The sequence below is a fragment of the Anas platyrhynchos genome, chromosome 30 (assembly GCF_047663525.1).
Source record: "Anas platyrhynchos isolate ZD024472 breed Pekin duck chromosome 30, IASCAAS_PekinDuck_T2T, whole genome shotgun sequence".
NCBI classification, from domain to species: Eukaryota; Metazoa; Chordata; class Aves; order Anseriformes; family Anatidae; genus Anas; species Anas platyrhynchos.
The window spans coordinates 6,029,120-6,046,296 of record NC_092616.1 but is presented as its reverse complement, the minus strand read 5'-3'; the positions used below and the strand labels follow the sequence as shown (position 1 = coordinate 6,046,296).

The 17,177-nt window shown below is 56.1% G+C and overlaps 1 protein-coding gene across 8 annotated transcripts; it reads left to right on the top strand.

Annotated features, from left to right (window-relative positions):
* The first annotated feature begins 76 nt into the window (after nt 1–76).
* On the top strand, nt 77–15,245 carry LOC139999891 (uncharacterized). 8 transcript variants are annotated; one of them, XM_072029537.1, is made up of 4 exons: nt 77–285; nt 406–458; nt 4,429–7,107; nt 13,930–15,245. In XM_072029537.1, the coding sequence occupies exons 1-4, from the start codon at nt 277–279 to the stop codon at nt 14,753–14,755; spliced, it is 3,567 nt and encodes a 1,188-aa protein (XP_071885638.1). In that variant the 5' UTR covers nt 77–276; the 3' UTR covers nt 14,756–15,245. The 8 variants fall into 8 exon arrangements, with proteins under 8 accessions (XP_071885638.1, XP_071885636.1, XP_071885631.1 ...); XM_072029530.1 differs by lacking the exons at nt 77–285; nt 406–458; nt 4,429–7,107 and adding exons at nt 9,977–10,288; nt 11,576–11,619; nt 11,996–12,053 and having other exon boundaries at nt 13,839–15,245; XM_072029534.1 differs by lacking the exons at nt 77–285; nt 406–458; nt 4,429–7,107 and adding exons at nt 10,417–10,566; nt 11,576–11,619; nt 11,996–12,053 and having other exon boundaries at nt 13,839–15,245.
* Nucleotides 15,246–17,177: the final 1,932 nt, after the last annotated feature.

The following is a 17,177-nucleotide window of genomic DNA, read 5'->3' as shown; positions in this document are numbered from 1 at the left end:
GAGGGGCCAGGAAGCGGAAGGGGGGGGGCGGGGGGAGGGGCTCGAGGGGGGGGAGGGGCAGGGGGAGGGGAAAAAGGGGGGGGGGAGGGGAAAAAGGGAAGGGGGGGGGAGGGGAAAAAAAAGGGGGAAAAAGCCCCAAAAAAGGCGCCGGGCGGTGACGTCACGCGGCGGGGTGACCCCCCCCGACCCCCCCCCCGTGACCTTTGACCCCCCCCCCCAAAAAAAAACAAAAAAAAATCGGGGGTGGTGGGGGAGGGGCGGCGGAGCCAGGAGACAATGGAGGAGGTGAGCACGGGGGGGGGGGGGGGAGGGAGGGGAGCTGGGGGGGGGTAACGGTGACGTCATCACCCCCCCATGACGTCATCACCCCCCCCTCATGACGTCATGTCACCCCCCCCCCCCCAGGTTGGGACCCCCCCAGTCCCCGAGGACGGCGGCGATGACGGCGAAGCCAAAAGGTGGGGGAGGGGACGGGGACATTTTTTGGGGGGGGGGGGGAAGGGGGGCACGAGGGGGGGGTGGGGGGGGGGGGGCCCAAAATCGACGTCCCCAAAATGTCCCCAAATTGAGGTCCCCGTGACCCTTGACCCCTTTTAGCCCAAAAACGATGACCCCAAGGCCGATGTCCCCAAAATGAGGTCCCCAAAATGATGGCCCCAAATTGGCCGCCCCCCACCCCAAAACCTCCCCCCCCAAAAAACGATGTCCCCAAGTCCAATGTCCCCAAAATGTCCCCAAATTGAGATCCCCGTGACCCTTGACCTCCCTTACCCCAAAAACGATGACCCCAAGGCCAATGGCCCCTTGGCGATGTCCCCAAAATGATGTCCCCAAATTGGCCTCCCCCCACCCCAAAATGTCCCTTACCCCAAAAACGATGTCCCCAAGACCGATGTCCCCAAAATGTCCCCAAATTGAGGTCCCTGTGACCCATGACCTCTCTTACCCCAAAACCGATGACCCCAAGGCCAACGGCCCCTTGGCGATGTCCCCAAAATGATGGCCCCAAATTGGCCTCCCCCCACCCCAAAATGTCCCTTACCCCAAAAACGATGTCCCCAAGATGAGATCCCCAAAATAATGTCCCCAAATTGATGTCCCCGTGACCCTTGACCTCTCTTATCCCAAAAACGATGACCCCAAGACCGATGGCCCCAAGATGAGGTCCCCAAAATGATGGCCCCAAATTGGCCTCCCCCCACCCCAAAACCTCCCCCACCCCAAAAACGATGTCCCCAAGATGAGATCCCCAAAATAATGTCCCCAAATTGATGTCCCCATGACCCTTGACCTCTCTTAGCCCCAAAAACGATGACCCCAAGACCGATGTCCCCAAAATGATGGCCCCAAAATGATGGCCCCAAATTGGCCGCCCCCCACCCCAAAACCTCCCCCGCCCCAAAAATGATGACCCCAACACCAATGTCCCCAAAATGTCCCCAAAACGATGTCCCCGTGACCCTTGACCTCTCTTACCCCAAAAACGATGACCCCAAGGCCAACGTCCCCAAGATGAGGGCCCCAAAATGAGGTCCCCAAATTGGCCTCCCCCCACCCCAAAACCTCCCCCACCCCAAAAAGGATGACCCCAAGACCGACGTCCCCAAAATGTCCCCAAAACGATGTCCCCGTGACCCTTGACCTCTCTTAGCCCAAAAACGATGACCCCAAGGCCAACGGCCCCTTGACGTTGTCCCCAAAATGATGGCCCCAAATTGGCCGCCCCCCACCCCAAAACCTCCCCCGCCCCAAAAATGATGTCCCCAAGTCCAATGTCCCCAAAATGTCCCCAAAACGATGTCCCCGTGACCCATGACCTCTCTTACCCCAAAAACGATGACCCCAAAGCCAACGGCCCCAAAATGAGGTCCCCAAAATGATGTCCCCAAATTGGCCGCCCCCCACCCCAAAACCTCCCCCGCCCCAAAAATGATGACCCCAACACCAATGTCCCCAAAATGTCCCCAAAACGATGTCCCCGTGACCCTTGACCTCTCTTACCCCAAAAACGATGACCCCAAGGCCAACGTCCCCAAGATGAGGGCCCCAAAAAGAGGTCCCCAAATTGGCCTCCCCCCACCCCAAAACCTCCCCCACCCCAAAAAGGATGACCCCAAGACCGACGTCCCCAAAATGTCCCCAAAACGATGTCCCCGTGACCCTTGACCTCTCTTAGCCCAAAAACGATGACCCCAAGGCCAACGGCCCCTTGGCGATGTCCCCAAAATGATGGCCCCAAATTGGCCGCCCCCCACCCCAAAATGTCCCTTACCCCAAAAACGATGTCCCCAAGACCGATGTCCCCAAAATGTCCCCAAAACGATGTCCCCGTGACCCTTGACCTCTCTTATCCCAAAAACGATGACCCCAAGGCCGATGGCCCCAAAATGATGGCCCCAAAATGATGGCCCCAAATTGGCCTCCCCCCACCCCAAAATGTCCCTTACCCCAAAAACGATGTCCCCAAGACCGATTTCCCCAAAATGTCCCCAAAACGATGTCCCCGTGACCCTTGACCTCTCTTAGCCCAAAAACGATGACCCCAAGACCGATGTCCCCAAAATGATGTCCCCAAAATGATGGCCCCAAATTGGCCGCCCCCCACCCCAAAATGTCCCTTACCCCAAAAACGATGTCCCCAAGACCGATGTCCCCAAAATGTCCCCAAAACGATGTCCCTGTGACCCTTGACCTCTCTTACCCCAAAAACGATGTCCCCAAAACCAACGCCCCCTTGACGCCTCCCCATTTTGACATCCCCCAAAATCCCTCCCCCCAAAAAACCCCTCCCCCCCCCCAAAACGGGCATCCCCCCACCCAACCCCTCCTACTCTACCCCAAAAAAAAAACCCTCACCCCCCCAAAAACCCCTCACCCCCCAAAAAACCCCTCCCCCCCAAAAAAAAACCCTCACCCCCCCAAAAAAAAACCCCTCACCCCCCCCAAAAAACCCCTCCCCCCCCCCAAAACAGGCGTCCCCCCACCCCAAAAAAAAACCCCTCACCCCCCCAAAAAACCCCTCCACCCCCCCAAAACGGGCGTCCCCCCACCCAACCCCTCCTCCCCCACCCCAAAAAAAAAAACCCTCACCCCCCCCCCAAAAAACCCCTCACCCCCCCCAAAAACCCCTCACCCCCCCAAAACGGGCGTCCCCCCACCCAACCCCACCTCCTCCACCCCAAAAAAAAACCCCTCACCCCCCCCAAAAACCCCTCCCCCCCCAAAAAAACCCTCACCCCCCCAAAAAAAAACCCTCACCCCCCCAAAAAAACCCCTCCCCCCCCCAAAACGGGCGTCCCCCCACCCAACCCCTCCTCCCCCACCCCAAAAAAAAAAACCCTCCCCCCCCCCCAAAAACCCCTCACCCCCCCAAAACGGGCGTCCCCCCACCCAACCCCTCCTCCTCCACCCCCAAAAAAAAAACCCTCCCCCCCCCAAAAACCCCTCCCCCCCCAAAAAAACCCTCACCCCCCCCAAAAACCCTCACCCCCCCAAAACGGGCGTCCCCCCACCCAACCCCTCCTTCTCCACCCCTCCCAAAAAAACCCTCACCCCCCCCAAAAAACCCCTCACCCCCCCCAAAAACCCCTCACCCCCCCAAAAACCCTCACCCCCCCAAAAAAACCCCTCACCCCCCCAAAACGGGCGTCCCCCCACCCAACCCCACCTCCCCCACCCCAAAAAAAAACCCCTCACCCCCCCAAAAACCCCTCCCCCCCCAAAAAAAACCCTCACCCCCCCAAAACGGGCGTCCCCCCACCCAACCCCTCCTCCTCCACCCCCCCAAAAAAACCCCTCCCCCCCAACGGGCGTCCCCCCACCCCAAAAAAAACCCCCTCACCCCCCCAAAAAACCCCTCCTCCCCCCAAAAAAACCCTCACCCCCCAAAAAAACCCCTCACCCCCCCCAAAAAACCCCTCACCCCCCCAAAAAAAAACCCTCACCCCCCCCCAAAAACCCTCACCCCCCCAAAACGGGCGTCCCCCCACCCAACCCCTCCTTCTCCACCCCTCCCAAAAAAACCCTCACCCCCCCCAAAAAACCCCTCACCCCCCCCAAAAACCCCTCACCCCCCCAAAAACCCTCACCCCCCCAAAAAAACCCCTCACCCCCCCAAAACGGGCGTCCCCCCACCCAACCCCACCTCCCCCACCCCAAAAAAAAACCCCTCACCCCCCCCAAAAACCCCTCCCCCCCAAAAAAAAACCCTCACCCCCCCAAAACGGGCGTCCCCCCACCCAACCCCTCCTCCTCCACCCCCCCAAAAAAACCCCTCCCCCCCAACGGGCGTCCCCCCACCCCAAAAAAAACCCCCTCACCCCCCCAAAAAACCCCTCCTCCCCCCAAAAAAACCCTCACCCCCCCCAAAAACCCCTCACCCCCCCAAAACGGGCGTCCCCGCACCCAACCCTTCTCCACCCCCCCCAGCTCCCCCCAACCACCACCACCACCACCACCACTCACCCCCCAAGCCGATGATGATGACGATGACGATGATGATGATGATGATGACGAAGAGGCCGAAGGCGAGGCCGAAGGCTCCCCCTCCCGCCCCGACCCCCTCCTAAAACGCCGCCGGGCGCGCGGGGCCGAGCGCCCCCACCGCTGCGCCCAGTGCCCCAAATCCTTCGCGTGGAGCTCCTCGCTCTTGGAGCACCTCAAGGGCCACGCCGGCGCCCGGCCCCACCGCTGCGGCGAGTGCGGCAAAGCCTTCGGCCGCGCCTCCACCCTCCTGGAGCACCAACGCGTCCACACCGGCGAGAAACCCTACGGGTGCTCCCAGTGCGGCGCCCGCTTTAGCCAAAATTCCACCTTGGTCCACCACCGGCGCACCCACACCGGCGAGCGGCCCTACGGCTGCGGCGAGTGCGGGAGGGCTTTCGGGCGCAAGTCCACCCTGGCCACCCACCGGCGGACCCACACCGGCGAGAGGCCCTACGGGTGCGGAGGGTGCGGGCGGCGTTTCGCCGTCAGCTCCGATTTGGCCAAGCACCGGCGGGCGCGCGGGGGGTGTCGGGAGGGCGGGAGGGGGGTGGCGGCGCAGCGGGAGGGGGAGAACGGGGTGGGCGGTGGGGGTGTGGGGGGTGGGGAGGGGTGGGGTGGGGGGGAACCTGGTGGGGGGCCTCGTGGTGGTGGGGAACGTGGTGGTGGTGGTCAACGGCATGGGCATGGTGAACCTTGTGGTGATGGTGAACGTCATGGTCATGGTCATGATGAACCTCATGGTGATGGTGAACGTCATGGTGGACCTCATGGTCATGGGGAACCTCATGGTCATGGTGAACCTTGTGGTGAACCTCATGGTGATGGTCATGGTGAACGTCATGGTCATGGTCATGGTGGACCTCGTGGTCATGGTGAACCTCATGGTGAACCTCATGGTCATGGGGAACCTCATGGTGAATGTCATGGTCATGGTCATGGTGAACATCATGGTGGTGGTGAACGTCATGGTCATGGTCATGGTGGACCTCATGGTCATGGTGAACCTCATGGTGAACCTCACGGTGATGGTGAACATCGTGGTCATGGTGAACGTCATGGTCATGGTGGACCTCATGGTGAACCTCATGGTCATGGTGATGGGGAACCTCATGGTGGACCTCATGGTCATGGGGAACCTCATGGTCATGGGGAACCTCATGGTCATGGTCATGGTGAAACTCATGCTCATGGGGAAGCTCATGGTGAACCTCATGGTCATGGTGAACCTTGTGGTGAACCTCATGGTGATGGTGAATGTCATGGTCATGGTCATGGTGGACCTCATGGTGGACCTCATGGTGATGGAGAACCTCATGGCAGTGGTGGACCTCGTGGTGAACCTCATGGTCATGGGGAACCTCATGGTGAACCTCATGGTAATGGAGAACCTCATGGTCATGGTGAACCTCATGGTGAACCTCTTGGTGATGGCGACGTTGGACGCCATGGTGGACGTCACGGTGACGCCGCCCTTCGTGGTGGCACCCGGCCTCCTGGCAACGCTCAAACTCACGGCAACACCAAAATTGGAGGTGACACCAAAATTCGAGGTGACACCAAACCCTGTGGTGACCCCAAAATTCAAGGTGATGCCAAAATTCAAGGCGACGCCAAACCCTGTGGTGACACCAAACCCCGTGGTGACCCCAAACCCCGTGGTGACCCCAAAACTGGAGGCGACCCCAAAATTCAAGGCGACGCCGACCCCGAGCGGCCTCACCGCTGCGAGGAGTGCGGCCAAGCCTTCCGCCACGCCGCCACCCTCCTCCTCCACCGGCAAACCCACTCCGGCTCCTTCCCTTGCCCCCATTGCCCCGAACGCTTCGAAGGCAGCGCCCAACTGGCCCGGCACCGGCGCCGGCGCCACGGGGCGGCCGCCAAACCCTACCGCTGCGAGGCCTGCGGCAAAACCTATGCCCAAGCGGCCGCTTTACGGCACCACCAACCCGAGCAACCCTTGGCTTGCCCCCAGTGCGGCTCCGCTTTTTTTTGGAGTTGCCGGCTGGCCCGGCACCTCCGGGCTTGCCGCCCACCCTCCAAACCCTACAAGTGCCCCGAGTGCGGCAAAGCCTTCGGGCAAAGCTCCAAACTCCTCCGGCACCAGGTGACCCACACCGGCGAGAAGCCCTACAAGTGCCCCGAGTGCGGCAAGATCTTCAGCCAAAGCTCCAACCTGGCCGAGCACCGGCGCACCCACGGCGCCGCCCGGCGTCACTTCTGCCCCCTCTGCGGCAAGGGCTTCGCTTTGGGGTCCTACTTGGCCAAACACCGCTTGACCCACACCGGCGAGCGGCCCTACCGCTGCACCGAGTGCGGCAAGAGCTTCCGGCAGAGCTCCAACCTCATCCAGCACCAACGCACCCACACCGGCGAGCGGCCCTACACCTGCGGGCTCTGCGGCAAGAGCTTCTGCCAAAATTCCCACCTGGCCAAGCACCGGCGCACCCACACCGGCGAGCGGCCCTACCGCTGCGGCGACTGCGGCAAGAGTTTTCGGCAAAGCGCCAACCTCCTGGAGCACCGGCACACCCACACCGGCGAGCGGCCCTACCGCTGCGGCCAGTGCGGGAAGACCTTCGGGTGGAGCTCGGCCTTCAGCAAGCACCAGCGCACCCACCTGGCGTGAGGGCGGCGCGGGACGGGGCCGGCGGGGTGGTTGAGTTCCTGGTTTGGGCGTGGGGGAACGTCTCGAGAAGTTCTAGGTCCATCAAAGTGGCCTAAAATCCTGGGTTTTGTCTTGAAAAATCATCTCAAGAAGTTCTAGGTCCATCAAGTTGGCCTAAATCCGTGGTTTTGGCCTCAAGAACCATCTCAAGAACTTTGAGTTCCATCAAGGTGGCCCAAAGTCATGGTTTCGTCTACGTTATGGTGACCCAAAGTCATCATTTCGTCTTGGAGAACCATCTCGAGAAGTTCTAGGTCCATCAAGTTGGCCTAAATCCATGGTTTGGGGTTGGAGAAGCATCTCAAGAACTTTGAGTTCCATTATGGTGGCCCAAAGTCATGGTTATTGTCTTGGAGAACCATCTCAAGACCTTCCAGGTCCATCAAATTGGCCTAAATCCATGGTTTTGGGTTGGAGAACCATCTCGAGAAGTTCTAGGTCCATCAAGGTGTCCTAAAATCATGGTTTTTGTCTTGAAAAATTATCTCAAGATCTTCCAGGTGGCCCAAATCCATGGTTTCGTCTTGGAGAAGCATCTCAAGAACTTTGAGTTCCATTATGGTGGCCCAAAGTCATGGTTATTGTCTTGGAGAACCATCTCAAGACCTTCCAGGTCCATCAAATTGGCCTAAATCCATGGTTTTGGGTTGGAGAACCATCTCGAGAAGTTCCAGGTCCATCAAGGTGTCCTAAAATCATGGCTTTTGTCTTGAAAAATTATCTCAAGATCTTCGAGGTGGCCCAAATCCATGGTTTCGTCTTGGAGAAGCATCTCAAGAACTTTGAGTTCCATTATGGTGGCCCAAAGTCATGAGTTTTGTCTTGGAGAACCATCTCAAGAAGTTCCAGGTCCATCAAGGTGTCCTAAAATCCTGGTTTTTGTCTTGAAAAATCATCTCAAGACCTTCCAGGTCCATCAAGGTGTCCTAAAATCCTGGTTTTTGTCTTGAAAAATCATCTCAAGACCTTCCAGGTCCATCAAGGTGTCCTAAAATCCTGTTTTTTGTCTTGAAAAATCATCTCAAGACCTTCCAGGTCCATCAAGGTGTCCTAAAATCCTGGTTTTTGTCTTGAAAAATCATCTCAAGAAGTTCCAGGTCCATCAAGGTGACCCAAAGTCATGGTTTTTGTCTTGGAGAACCATCTCGAGAAGTTCTAGGTCCATCAAGTTGGCCTAAATCCATGGTTTTGGCTTCAAGAACCATCTCAAGAACTTTGAGTTCCATCATGGTGGCCCAAAGTCATGGTTTTTGTCTTGGAGAACCATCTCGAGAAGTTCTAGGTCCATCAAGTTGGCCTAAAATCCTGTTTTTTGTCTTGAAAAATCATCTCAAGAAGTTCCAGGTCCATCAAGGTGACCCAAAGTCATGGTTTTTGTCTTGAAATATCATCTCAAGAAGTTCCAGGTCCATCAAGTTGGCCCAAATCCATGGTTATGTCTTGGAGAACCATCTCAAGACCTTTGAGGTGGCCCAAAGTCATGGTTTCGTCTTGGAGAACCATCTCAAGAAGTTCTAGGTCCATCAAGTTGGCCTAAATCCGTGGTTTTGGCTTCAAGAACCATCTCAAGAACTTCGAGTTCCATCAAGGTGGCCTAAAATCCTGGTTTTTGTCTTGAAAAATCATCTCAAGAAGTTCCAGGTTCATCAAGGTGACCCAAAATCATGTTTTTTTGTCTGAAAAATCATCTCAAGAAGTTCCAGGTCCATCAAGGTGACCCAAAATCCTGGTTTTTGTCTTAAAAAATCATCTCGAGAAGTTTCAGGTCCATCAAGTTGACCCAAAGCCGTGGTTTCCCCCTGGAGAACCCCGTCCCAGTCCCGTCCCAGTATCCCAGTGTCCCCGTGTCCCAGTGTCCCCGTGTCCCCACGTCCTCCTGTCCCCACCACCCCAATAAATCCTGGTGAACGCTGCTGCTCTGGGCCATACTGGGAGAACTGGGAGGGATTTTGGGGGGTGCTGGGAGCACTGGGAGGTGTTGGAAGGGCACTGGGGGGGTTACTGGGAGCACTGGGAGGCATTTTGGGGGTGCTGGGAGCACTGGGAGGTGTTGGAAGGGCACTGGGGGGGGTACTGGGCGCACTGGGAGGGATTTTGGGGGGTGCTGGGAGCACTGGGAGGGATTTTGGGGGCTACTGGGAGCACTGGGAAGGGGGGTTGGGGAGTACTGGGGGTACTGGGAGGGATTTTGGGGGGTACTGGGAGGCCTTGGAGGGGCACTGGGAGCACTGGGGGGGAGGTTCAGGGGTACTGGGAGCACTGGGAGGAGGTTTGGGAGGGCCACTGGGGCTACTGGGAGCACTGGGAGGGATTTCTGGGGGTACTGGGAGCACTGGGAGGTGTTGGAGGGGCACTGGGAGTGGCTTGGGGGAGTTACTGGGAGCACTGGGAGGGATTTCGAGGGTGCTGGGGGCACTGGGAAGGGGTTTGGGGGGTCACTGGGTGTTACTGGGAGGCACTGGGAGGCACTGGGAGGGAGTTTTGGAGGGAACACTGGGGGGTACTGGGAGGTATCGGGGGGTACTGGGAGGGATTGGAGGGATACTGGGAGCACTGGGAGGGGGGGTTGGGGGGTCACTGGGTGTTACTGGGAGCACTGGGAGGCACTGGGAAGGACTGGGAGGGAGTTTTGGGGGGAACACTGGGGGGTACTGGGAGGTATTGGGGGGTACTGGGAGGGATTGGAGGGATACTGGGAGCACTGGGAGGGGGGGTTGGGGGGTCACTGGGTGTTACTGGGAGGCACTGGGAGGCACTGGGAGGGAGTTTTGGAGGGAACACTGGGGGGTACTGGGAGGTATCGGGGGGTACTGGGAGGGATTGGAGGGATACTGGGAGCACTGGGAGGGGGGTTTGGGGGGATACTGGGTGTTACTGGGAGCACTGGGAGGCACTGGGAGCACCGGGAGCCTTTGCGGCAGGAAGCGCCGCTCGCCGCCACCATTGTCAGGGCCGCCCAAAAAACGGCCCCATTTTGGGTGAAAAAACGCCCGGATTGGGGCCTGCGGGTGCCAGGGAGCTGCTGGGGCTCTCGTGGATCCGTCCCCGTTGGTTTTGGGGTGAAAAAGGGCAAAAACGGGTCAATCGCTGGCGGGGAGCGGCCTGGGGTGTTAAGCGGAGCGAGGAGTGAATTTTGGGGTAAGAAACGGGGAAAATGGGCCCATGGCTGCGGGGAGGGGGGGGAGGGGGGTTGAATGCTTCTGGGAGGGTGTTTTGGGGTGAAAAAAGGGGAATTTGGGCTGGTTGTTTTTAGGGGGGGAGGTGCGGAATGACCTCATTGTGGGGATTGCGGTTTTTGGGGTGAAAAAGGAGGAAAATGGGGCTGATTGCCGCTGGGCAGGCAGGGAGCGGGATTAACTATTTGTGGGAAGGCGTTTTGGGGTGAAAAAGGAGGAAATTGGGCCGATCGCCCTCAGGTAGAGGAGGGGCAAAATTTGCTAATTTTCAGGATTGTGTTTTGGGGTGAAAAGAGGAGAAATCGGGGCGATTGCTGCAACGGGGTGGTGCAAAATTAACTAGTTTGGGGGATTGTGTTTTTGTGTGAAAAAAGGGGAAAACGGGAAAAAAAATCTGCCGGGCGTGCGGCATGGGGGTTAATTAGCTCAGCGGATCGCTTTTTGGGGTGAAAAAGGAGGAATTTGGGCAACATCGTTATGGGGTGGGGGGGGTGGAAAATTAACTGATTGGGGGGATTGTGTTTTGGGGTGAAAAAAGGGGAAAATGGGTCGATTGCTGCTGGGCCGGCAGGAGAGGGGTTAACAGCTGGTGGGAGGGGCTTTTGGGTTGAAAAAGGAGGAAATTGGGCCGATCGCTGCAGGGTAGGGGGGGACAGAAATTAACTCATTGTCGGGATTCTGTTTTGGGGTGAAAAAAGGGGAAATTGGGGTCATTGCTGCATGGGGTGGGGGTGCAAAATTAAGTGGTTGGGGGGCTCGAATTTTGGGGTGAAAAGAGGGGAATTCGGGCCGATTGCTGTCAGGAATTAAGGTGCAGGATTGGTTCATTGTGTGGGTTGCATTTTGGGGTGAAAAAGGGGGAAAATGGGCTGATTGCTTCAGGGAGTTTGGGTTTAGGGTTTAAAAATAAGAGGGGTCTATTTTTGGGGTAAAAAACGAGGGAAATGGGGTAATTTATTGTGGGTGTCGGGGGGGCAAAATTAATTAATTGTGAGGGTTGTGTTTTGGGGTGAAAAATGCAAGAATTGGGATAATTGGTTTTGGGGGGTGTGTGTGCAAAATTAACAAATCTGGAGGATTAGGTTTTGGGGAGAAACAGGGTGAAAACGGGTCAATTGCTCCTAAGCGTGGGGGTGCAAAATTAATTAATTTTGGTGATTGTGTTTTGGGGTGAAAAAGGGGGAAAATGGGGTGATGTCTCTCAAGAATGGGGGTGTGAAATTAATTAATTCTGGGAATTATATTTTAGGTTGAAAAAGGAAGAATTTGGGCCAATTGCTCTCAGGTGTAGAGGTACAAAATTAATTAATTTTGGAAATTGTCTTTTGGGGTAAAAAAGGGTGAAAATGGGGTGATGGCTCTCAGGAATAGGGGTGCAAAATTAATTTTGGGGATTACATTTTGGGGTGAAAAAGTGGGAAAATGGGACAATCGCTCTCAGGTAAAGGTGTACAAATTTAACTAATTTGTGGGGTTACATTTTGGGGTGAAAAAGTCAAAAAATAAAAATAAAAAAAAAGGGCATTTTGGGGTCAAAAGCAGGAGCTTTGGCGCCCGTAACGCGCCCCAGATGAAGGGAAATTTGGGCGAAAAACTTACCGATTTGGGAAAAAAAATATATATTTTTAAAAATTTCTCATTTTTGCCCTTTTTTACCCCATTTCGGCAGGCGCCGCTCATGGAGGAGCCGCAGCGGGACGGGACCGCCCCCGACGAGCCCCGTGCAGGTGAGGACGTTGGGGATGGCTCCTGGGGGGTGGGATTTTTGGGGTAAAAGCGGGGGAAATTGGGAAAAAATGGGGGTGGGTTTTTTTGGGGGGGTGTCTCCATGGAGGACGTCTCCTGGTGGGGCCACCCATGGCCACCTGGAGAAGTTCCTTGATGGAGAACGTCTGGGGGGTCATCAAACGACCCCGTTGGAGATGTTCTCCTTGGAGGACTTCTCCTGGTGGGACAACCCATGGCCACCTCGAGATGTTCTCCATGGAGAACGTCTCCAATGGGGTCAGTTGATGACCTACTACGAGATGTTCTCCATGGAGGAACATCTTGAGATGGTCATGGGTTGACCCACCAGGAGGTGTTCCTCCATGGAGAACATCTCTACGTGGTCATTTGATGACCCAAGGGACGTTCTCCATCGAGGGTCATCCAATAACCACGTTGAGATGTTCCATCATGAGATGTTCTCCATGGAGGAACACCTCAACATGGCCATACATTGACGTTCTCCATGGAGGACGTCTTGAGGTGGTCATGGGTTGACCCACCAGGAGATGTTCCTCCAAGGAGAACGTCTCCAACGGGGTCATTTGATGACCCACCAGATGTTCTCCATCAAGGAACATCTCAACATGGTCATGGGATGACCAACCAGGAGATGTTCTCCATGGAGAACATCTCAACATGGTTGTTTGATGACTCAAGAGATGTTCTCCATCAAGGAACATCTCAACGTGGTTATTTGATGACCTACTACGAGATGTTCTCCATCGAGGAACATCTTGAGGTGGTCATGGGTTGACCAACCAGGAGATGTTCTCCATGGAGAACGTCTCGTAGTAGGTCAACGTATGGCCATGTTGAGATGTTCCTCCATGGAGAACATCTCCTGGTTGGCCAACCCATGACCACGTCAAGACGTTCCTTGATGGAGAACATCTGGTGGGTCATCAAACGACCCCGTTGGAGATGTTCTCCATGGAGAACATCTCCTGGTGGGTCATCAAAAAAACATGTAGAGATGTTCTCCATGGAGAACGTCTCATGGTAGGTCAACGTATGACCATGTTGAGGTGTTCCTCCATGGAGAACATCTCATGATGGGTCATCATAAGACCATGTTGAGATGTTCCTTGATAGAGAATGTCTCTTGGGTCATCAAATGACCACATTGGAGACGTTCTCCATGGAGAACATCAACATATGGCCATGTCAAGATGTCCTTCATGGAGAACATCTCCTGGTGGGCCATCGTGTGATCATGTAGAGGTGTTCCTCCATGGAGAACATCTCATGATGGGTCATTGCATGACCACGTAGAGACGTTCTCCATGGAGAACATCTTGACGTGGTCATGGGATGACCCATCATGAGATGTTCTCCATGGAGGAACATCTCTAGATGGTCACACGATGACCCACCAGACGTTCTCCATCAAGGAACATCTTGAGGTGGTCATGGGATGACCAACCAGGAGATGTTCCTCCATGGAGAACATCTCTACATGGTCTTATGTTGACCTACCACTAGATGTTCTCCATGGAAAACATCTCAACGTGGTCGTTTGATGACCCACCAGATGTTCTCCATGGAGAACATCTCCACATGCTCACACGATGACCCACCACGAGATGTCCTCCATGGAGAACATCTCCATCGGGGTCGTTTGATGACCCACCAGATGTTCTCCATCAAGGAACATCTCAACGTGGTCATGGGTTGACCCACCAGGAGATGTTCTCCACGTAGAACCTCTTCCTCAACCCCACCCCTTCTCCTCCCCTCCCCAGAACCACCACCACCACCTCCTGGTGACCACCCCCACGGCTTCATCAACCTCCTGGGCCTCCTTGAACCCACCACCACCACCACCACCACCAGGACCACCACCACCACCGGTGACCGCGCCAAGCCCTTCCGCTGCACCGAGTGCGGCCGGACCTTCTCCCAGAGCTCCAACCTCTTGGAGCACCTCCGCACCCACACCGGGGAGAAGCCCTTCTCCTGCCCCACCTGCTCCAGGACCTTCTCCAGGAGCTCCACCTTGACCGAGCACCTCCGCACCCACACCGGGGAGAAGCCCTTCTCCTGCCCCACCTGCCCCAGGACCTTCTCCAGGAGCTCCACCTTGACCGACCACCTCCGCACCCACACCGGCGAGACCCCCTTCTCCTGCCCCGAGTGCGGGAGGACCTTCGGGAGGACCTCCAACCTCCTCAAGCACCTCCGCACCCACACCGGGGAGAAGCCCTACGCCTGCCCCCGCTGCGGCAAGTCCTTCAGCCTCAGCTCCAACCTCCTCAAGCACCAGAGGACCCACAGCGGGGAGAAGCCCTTCTCCTGCCCCCGCTGCCCCAAGAGCTTCAAGAAGAAGACCCACCTGGCCTCCCACCAGCGCACCCACACCGGCGAGCGGCCCTACCGCTGCGGCCAGTGCGGCAAGGCCTTCGGCCAGAGCTCCACCCTCATCGAGCACCAGCGCACCCACACCGGCGAGCGGCCCTTCCGCTGCGGGGCCTGCGGCAAGAGCTTCTGCGTCTCCTCCAACCTGGTCAAGCACCGGCGCATCCACACCGGCGAGAAGCCCTACGGCTGCGGGCGCTGCGGCGAGCGCTTCCGCTACAAGCCCCAGTTCACCCGGCACCTCCAGGGGCATCCCGAGGAGGCGCCGGCTTGCCAAGGTGGTGGGGAGGAGGTAGGAACCTGAGGAACGTCGTGGTGGTGGCCACCAAACCCTGGTAGAACCTCAAATGTTGACATTTTGAACCATTTTGAGGTGGTTTATGGACTTGGGAGGTCAATATGGGTGCCAGGACCCCAAATGGGTGGTCCTACATCAAGGTGTCCCAGTAGGAACCTGAGGAACCTCATGGATTTGGGGTCTGGTGGCCACCAAACCCTGGTAGAACCTCAAATGTTGACATTTTGAACCATTTTGGGGTGGATTATGGATTTTGGAGGTCAGTATGGGTGCCAGGACCTCAACTGGGTGGTCCACCATGATGGCTTCAATCTTAGAACCCAAGGAAGGGTCTTGAAGCTCCACCTTGACCGAGCACCTCCGCACCCACACCGGCGAGAAGCCCTACGGCTGCGGGCGCTGCGGCGAGCGCTTCCGCTACAAGCCCCAGTTCACCCGGCACCTCCAGGGGCATCCCGAGGAGGCGCCGGCTTGCCAAGGTGGTGGGGAGGAGGTAGGAACCTGAGGAACGTCGTGGTGGCCACCAAACCCTGGTAGAACCTCAAATGTTGACATTTTGAACCATTTTGAGGTGGATTATGGACTTGGGAGGTCAATATGGGTGCCAAGACCTCAAAAGGGTGGTCCTACGTCAAGGTGTCCCAATAGGAACCTGAGGAACCTCATGGATTTGGGGTCTGGTGGCCACCAAACCATGGTAGAACCTCAAATGTTGACATTTTGAACCATTTTGAGGTGGTTTATGGACTTGGGAGGTCAATATGGGTGCCAAGACCTCAAAAGGGTGGTCCTACGTCAAGGTGTCCCAATAGGAACCTGAGGAACCTCATGGATTTGGGGTCTGGTGGCCACCAAACCATGGTAGAACCTCAAATATTAACGTTTTGAACCATTTTGAGGTGGATTATGGACTTGGGAGGTCAATATGGGTGCCAGGACCTCAAAAGGGTGGTCCATTGTCATGGGTTCCGTCTTAGAACCCAAGGAAGGGTCATGAAGTTGTGGTGTGGTGGCCACCAAACCATGGTAGAACCTCAAATATCGACATTTTGAACCATTTTGGGGTGGATTATGGACTTGGGAGGTCAATATGGGTGCCAGGACCTCAAAAGGGTGGTCCATTGTCATGGGTTCCATCTTAGAACCCAAGGAAGGGTCTTGAAGTTGTGGTGTGGTGGCCACCAAACCCTGGTAGAACCTCAAATGTTGACCCTGGAGACATGCAGAGGTCAAATATGGGGTTTGGAGGTCGGGATGGGTCTCAGGACCTCAACTGGGTGGTCCACCATCATGGGTTCCATCCTAGAACCTAAGAAAAACTCATGGAGTTGTGGTGTGGTGGCCACCAAACCATGGTAGAACCTCAAATATTGACATTTTGAACCATTTTGGGGTGGATGATGGACTTGGGAGGTAAGGATGGGTGCCAGGACCTCAACTGGGTGGTCCTACATCAAGTTGGCCCAGTAGGAACCCGAGGAACATCATGGTATGGTGGTGTGGTGGCCACCAAACTGTGGTAGAACCTCAAATGTTGACCCTGTGGACACGTGGAGGTGGAGCATGGACACCGTGGGGACACCAGGAGCCACCATGGGGACATCTGGGGACACCTGAAGACACCACGGGACCACCATGAGGACATTTGGGACCACTGGGGGGACATTTGGGGCCACCTTGGGGACATCTGGGGCCACCCTGGGGACATTTGGGGACATCTGGGGGGGCGTCACCGTGCTTGGGGCTCTGCGGCATCAATAAAGGGGTTGCGGTGGCACCAAAGTGTGGCCTGGGGGATACTGGGATGGACTGGGAGGGGACTGGGAGGGGACTGGGAGGGACTGGGAGGAGCCGTGGGTCACCAAGGAGGCCCACCTGGAGGAGGACGGAGGTGGGGGCCGTGGTGGGTCCTCCGGAGGGGTCTTCTCCTTGGCCACCGGTGGTCGGTGGGTGATGGGTGGGTGGGTGGAGATGTTTGGGGATGGATGGAGATTTTTTGGAGATTTTGGGAGAATTTTGGAGAAATTTTGAGATGTTCCTTGATGGGATGGAGATTTTTGGAGAATTTTGGAGAAATTTGGAGATGTTTGGAGAAGTTTGGAGATGTTTGGTGGTGGGACGGAGATTTTTGGAGAATTTTGGAGAAATTTGGAGATGTTCCTTGACAGGATGGAGAATTTAGGAGAATTTTGGAGAGATTTGGAGATGTTTGGAGGTGGGATGGAGATTTTTGGAGATGTTCCTTGACAGGATGGAGATTTTGGGAGAATTTTGGAGAAGTTTGGAGATGTTTGGAGGTGGGATGGAGATTTTTGTTGAATTTTGGAGAAATTTTGAGATGTTTGGTGGTGGGATGGAGAATTTTGGGGAAGTTTGGAGAATTTTTGGAGAAGTTTGGAGAAGTTTGGAGATGTTCCGTGATGGGATG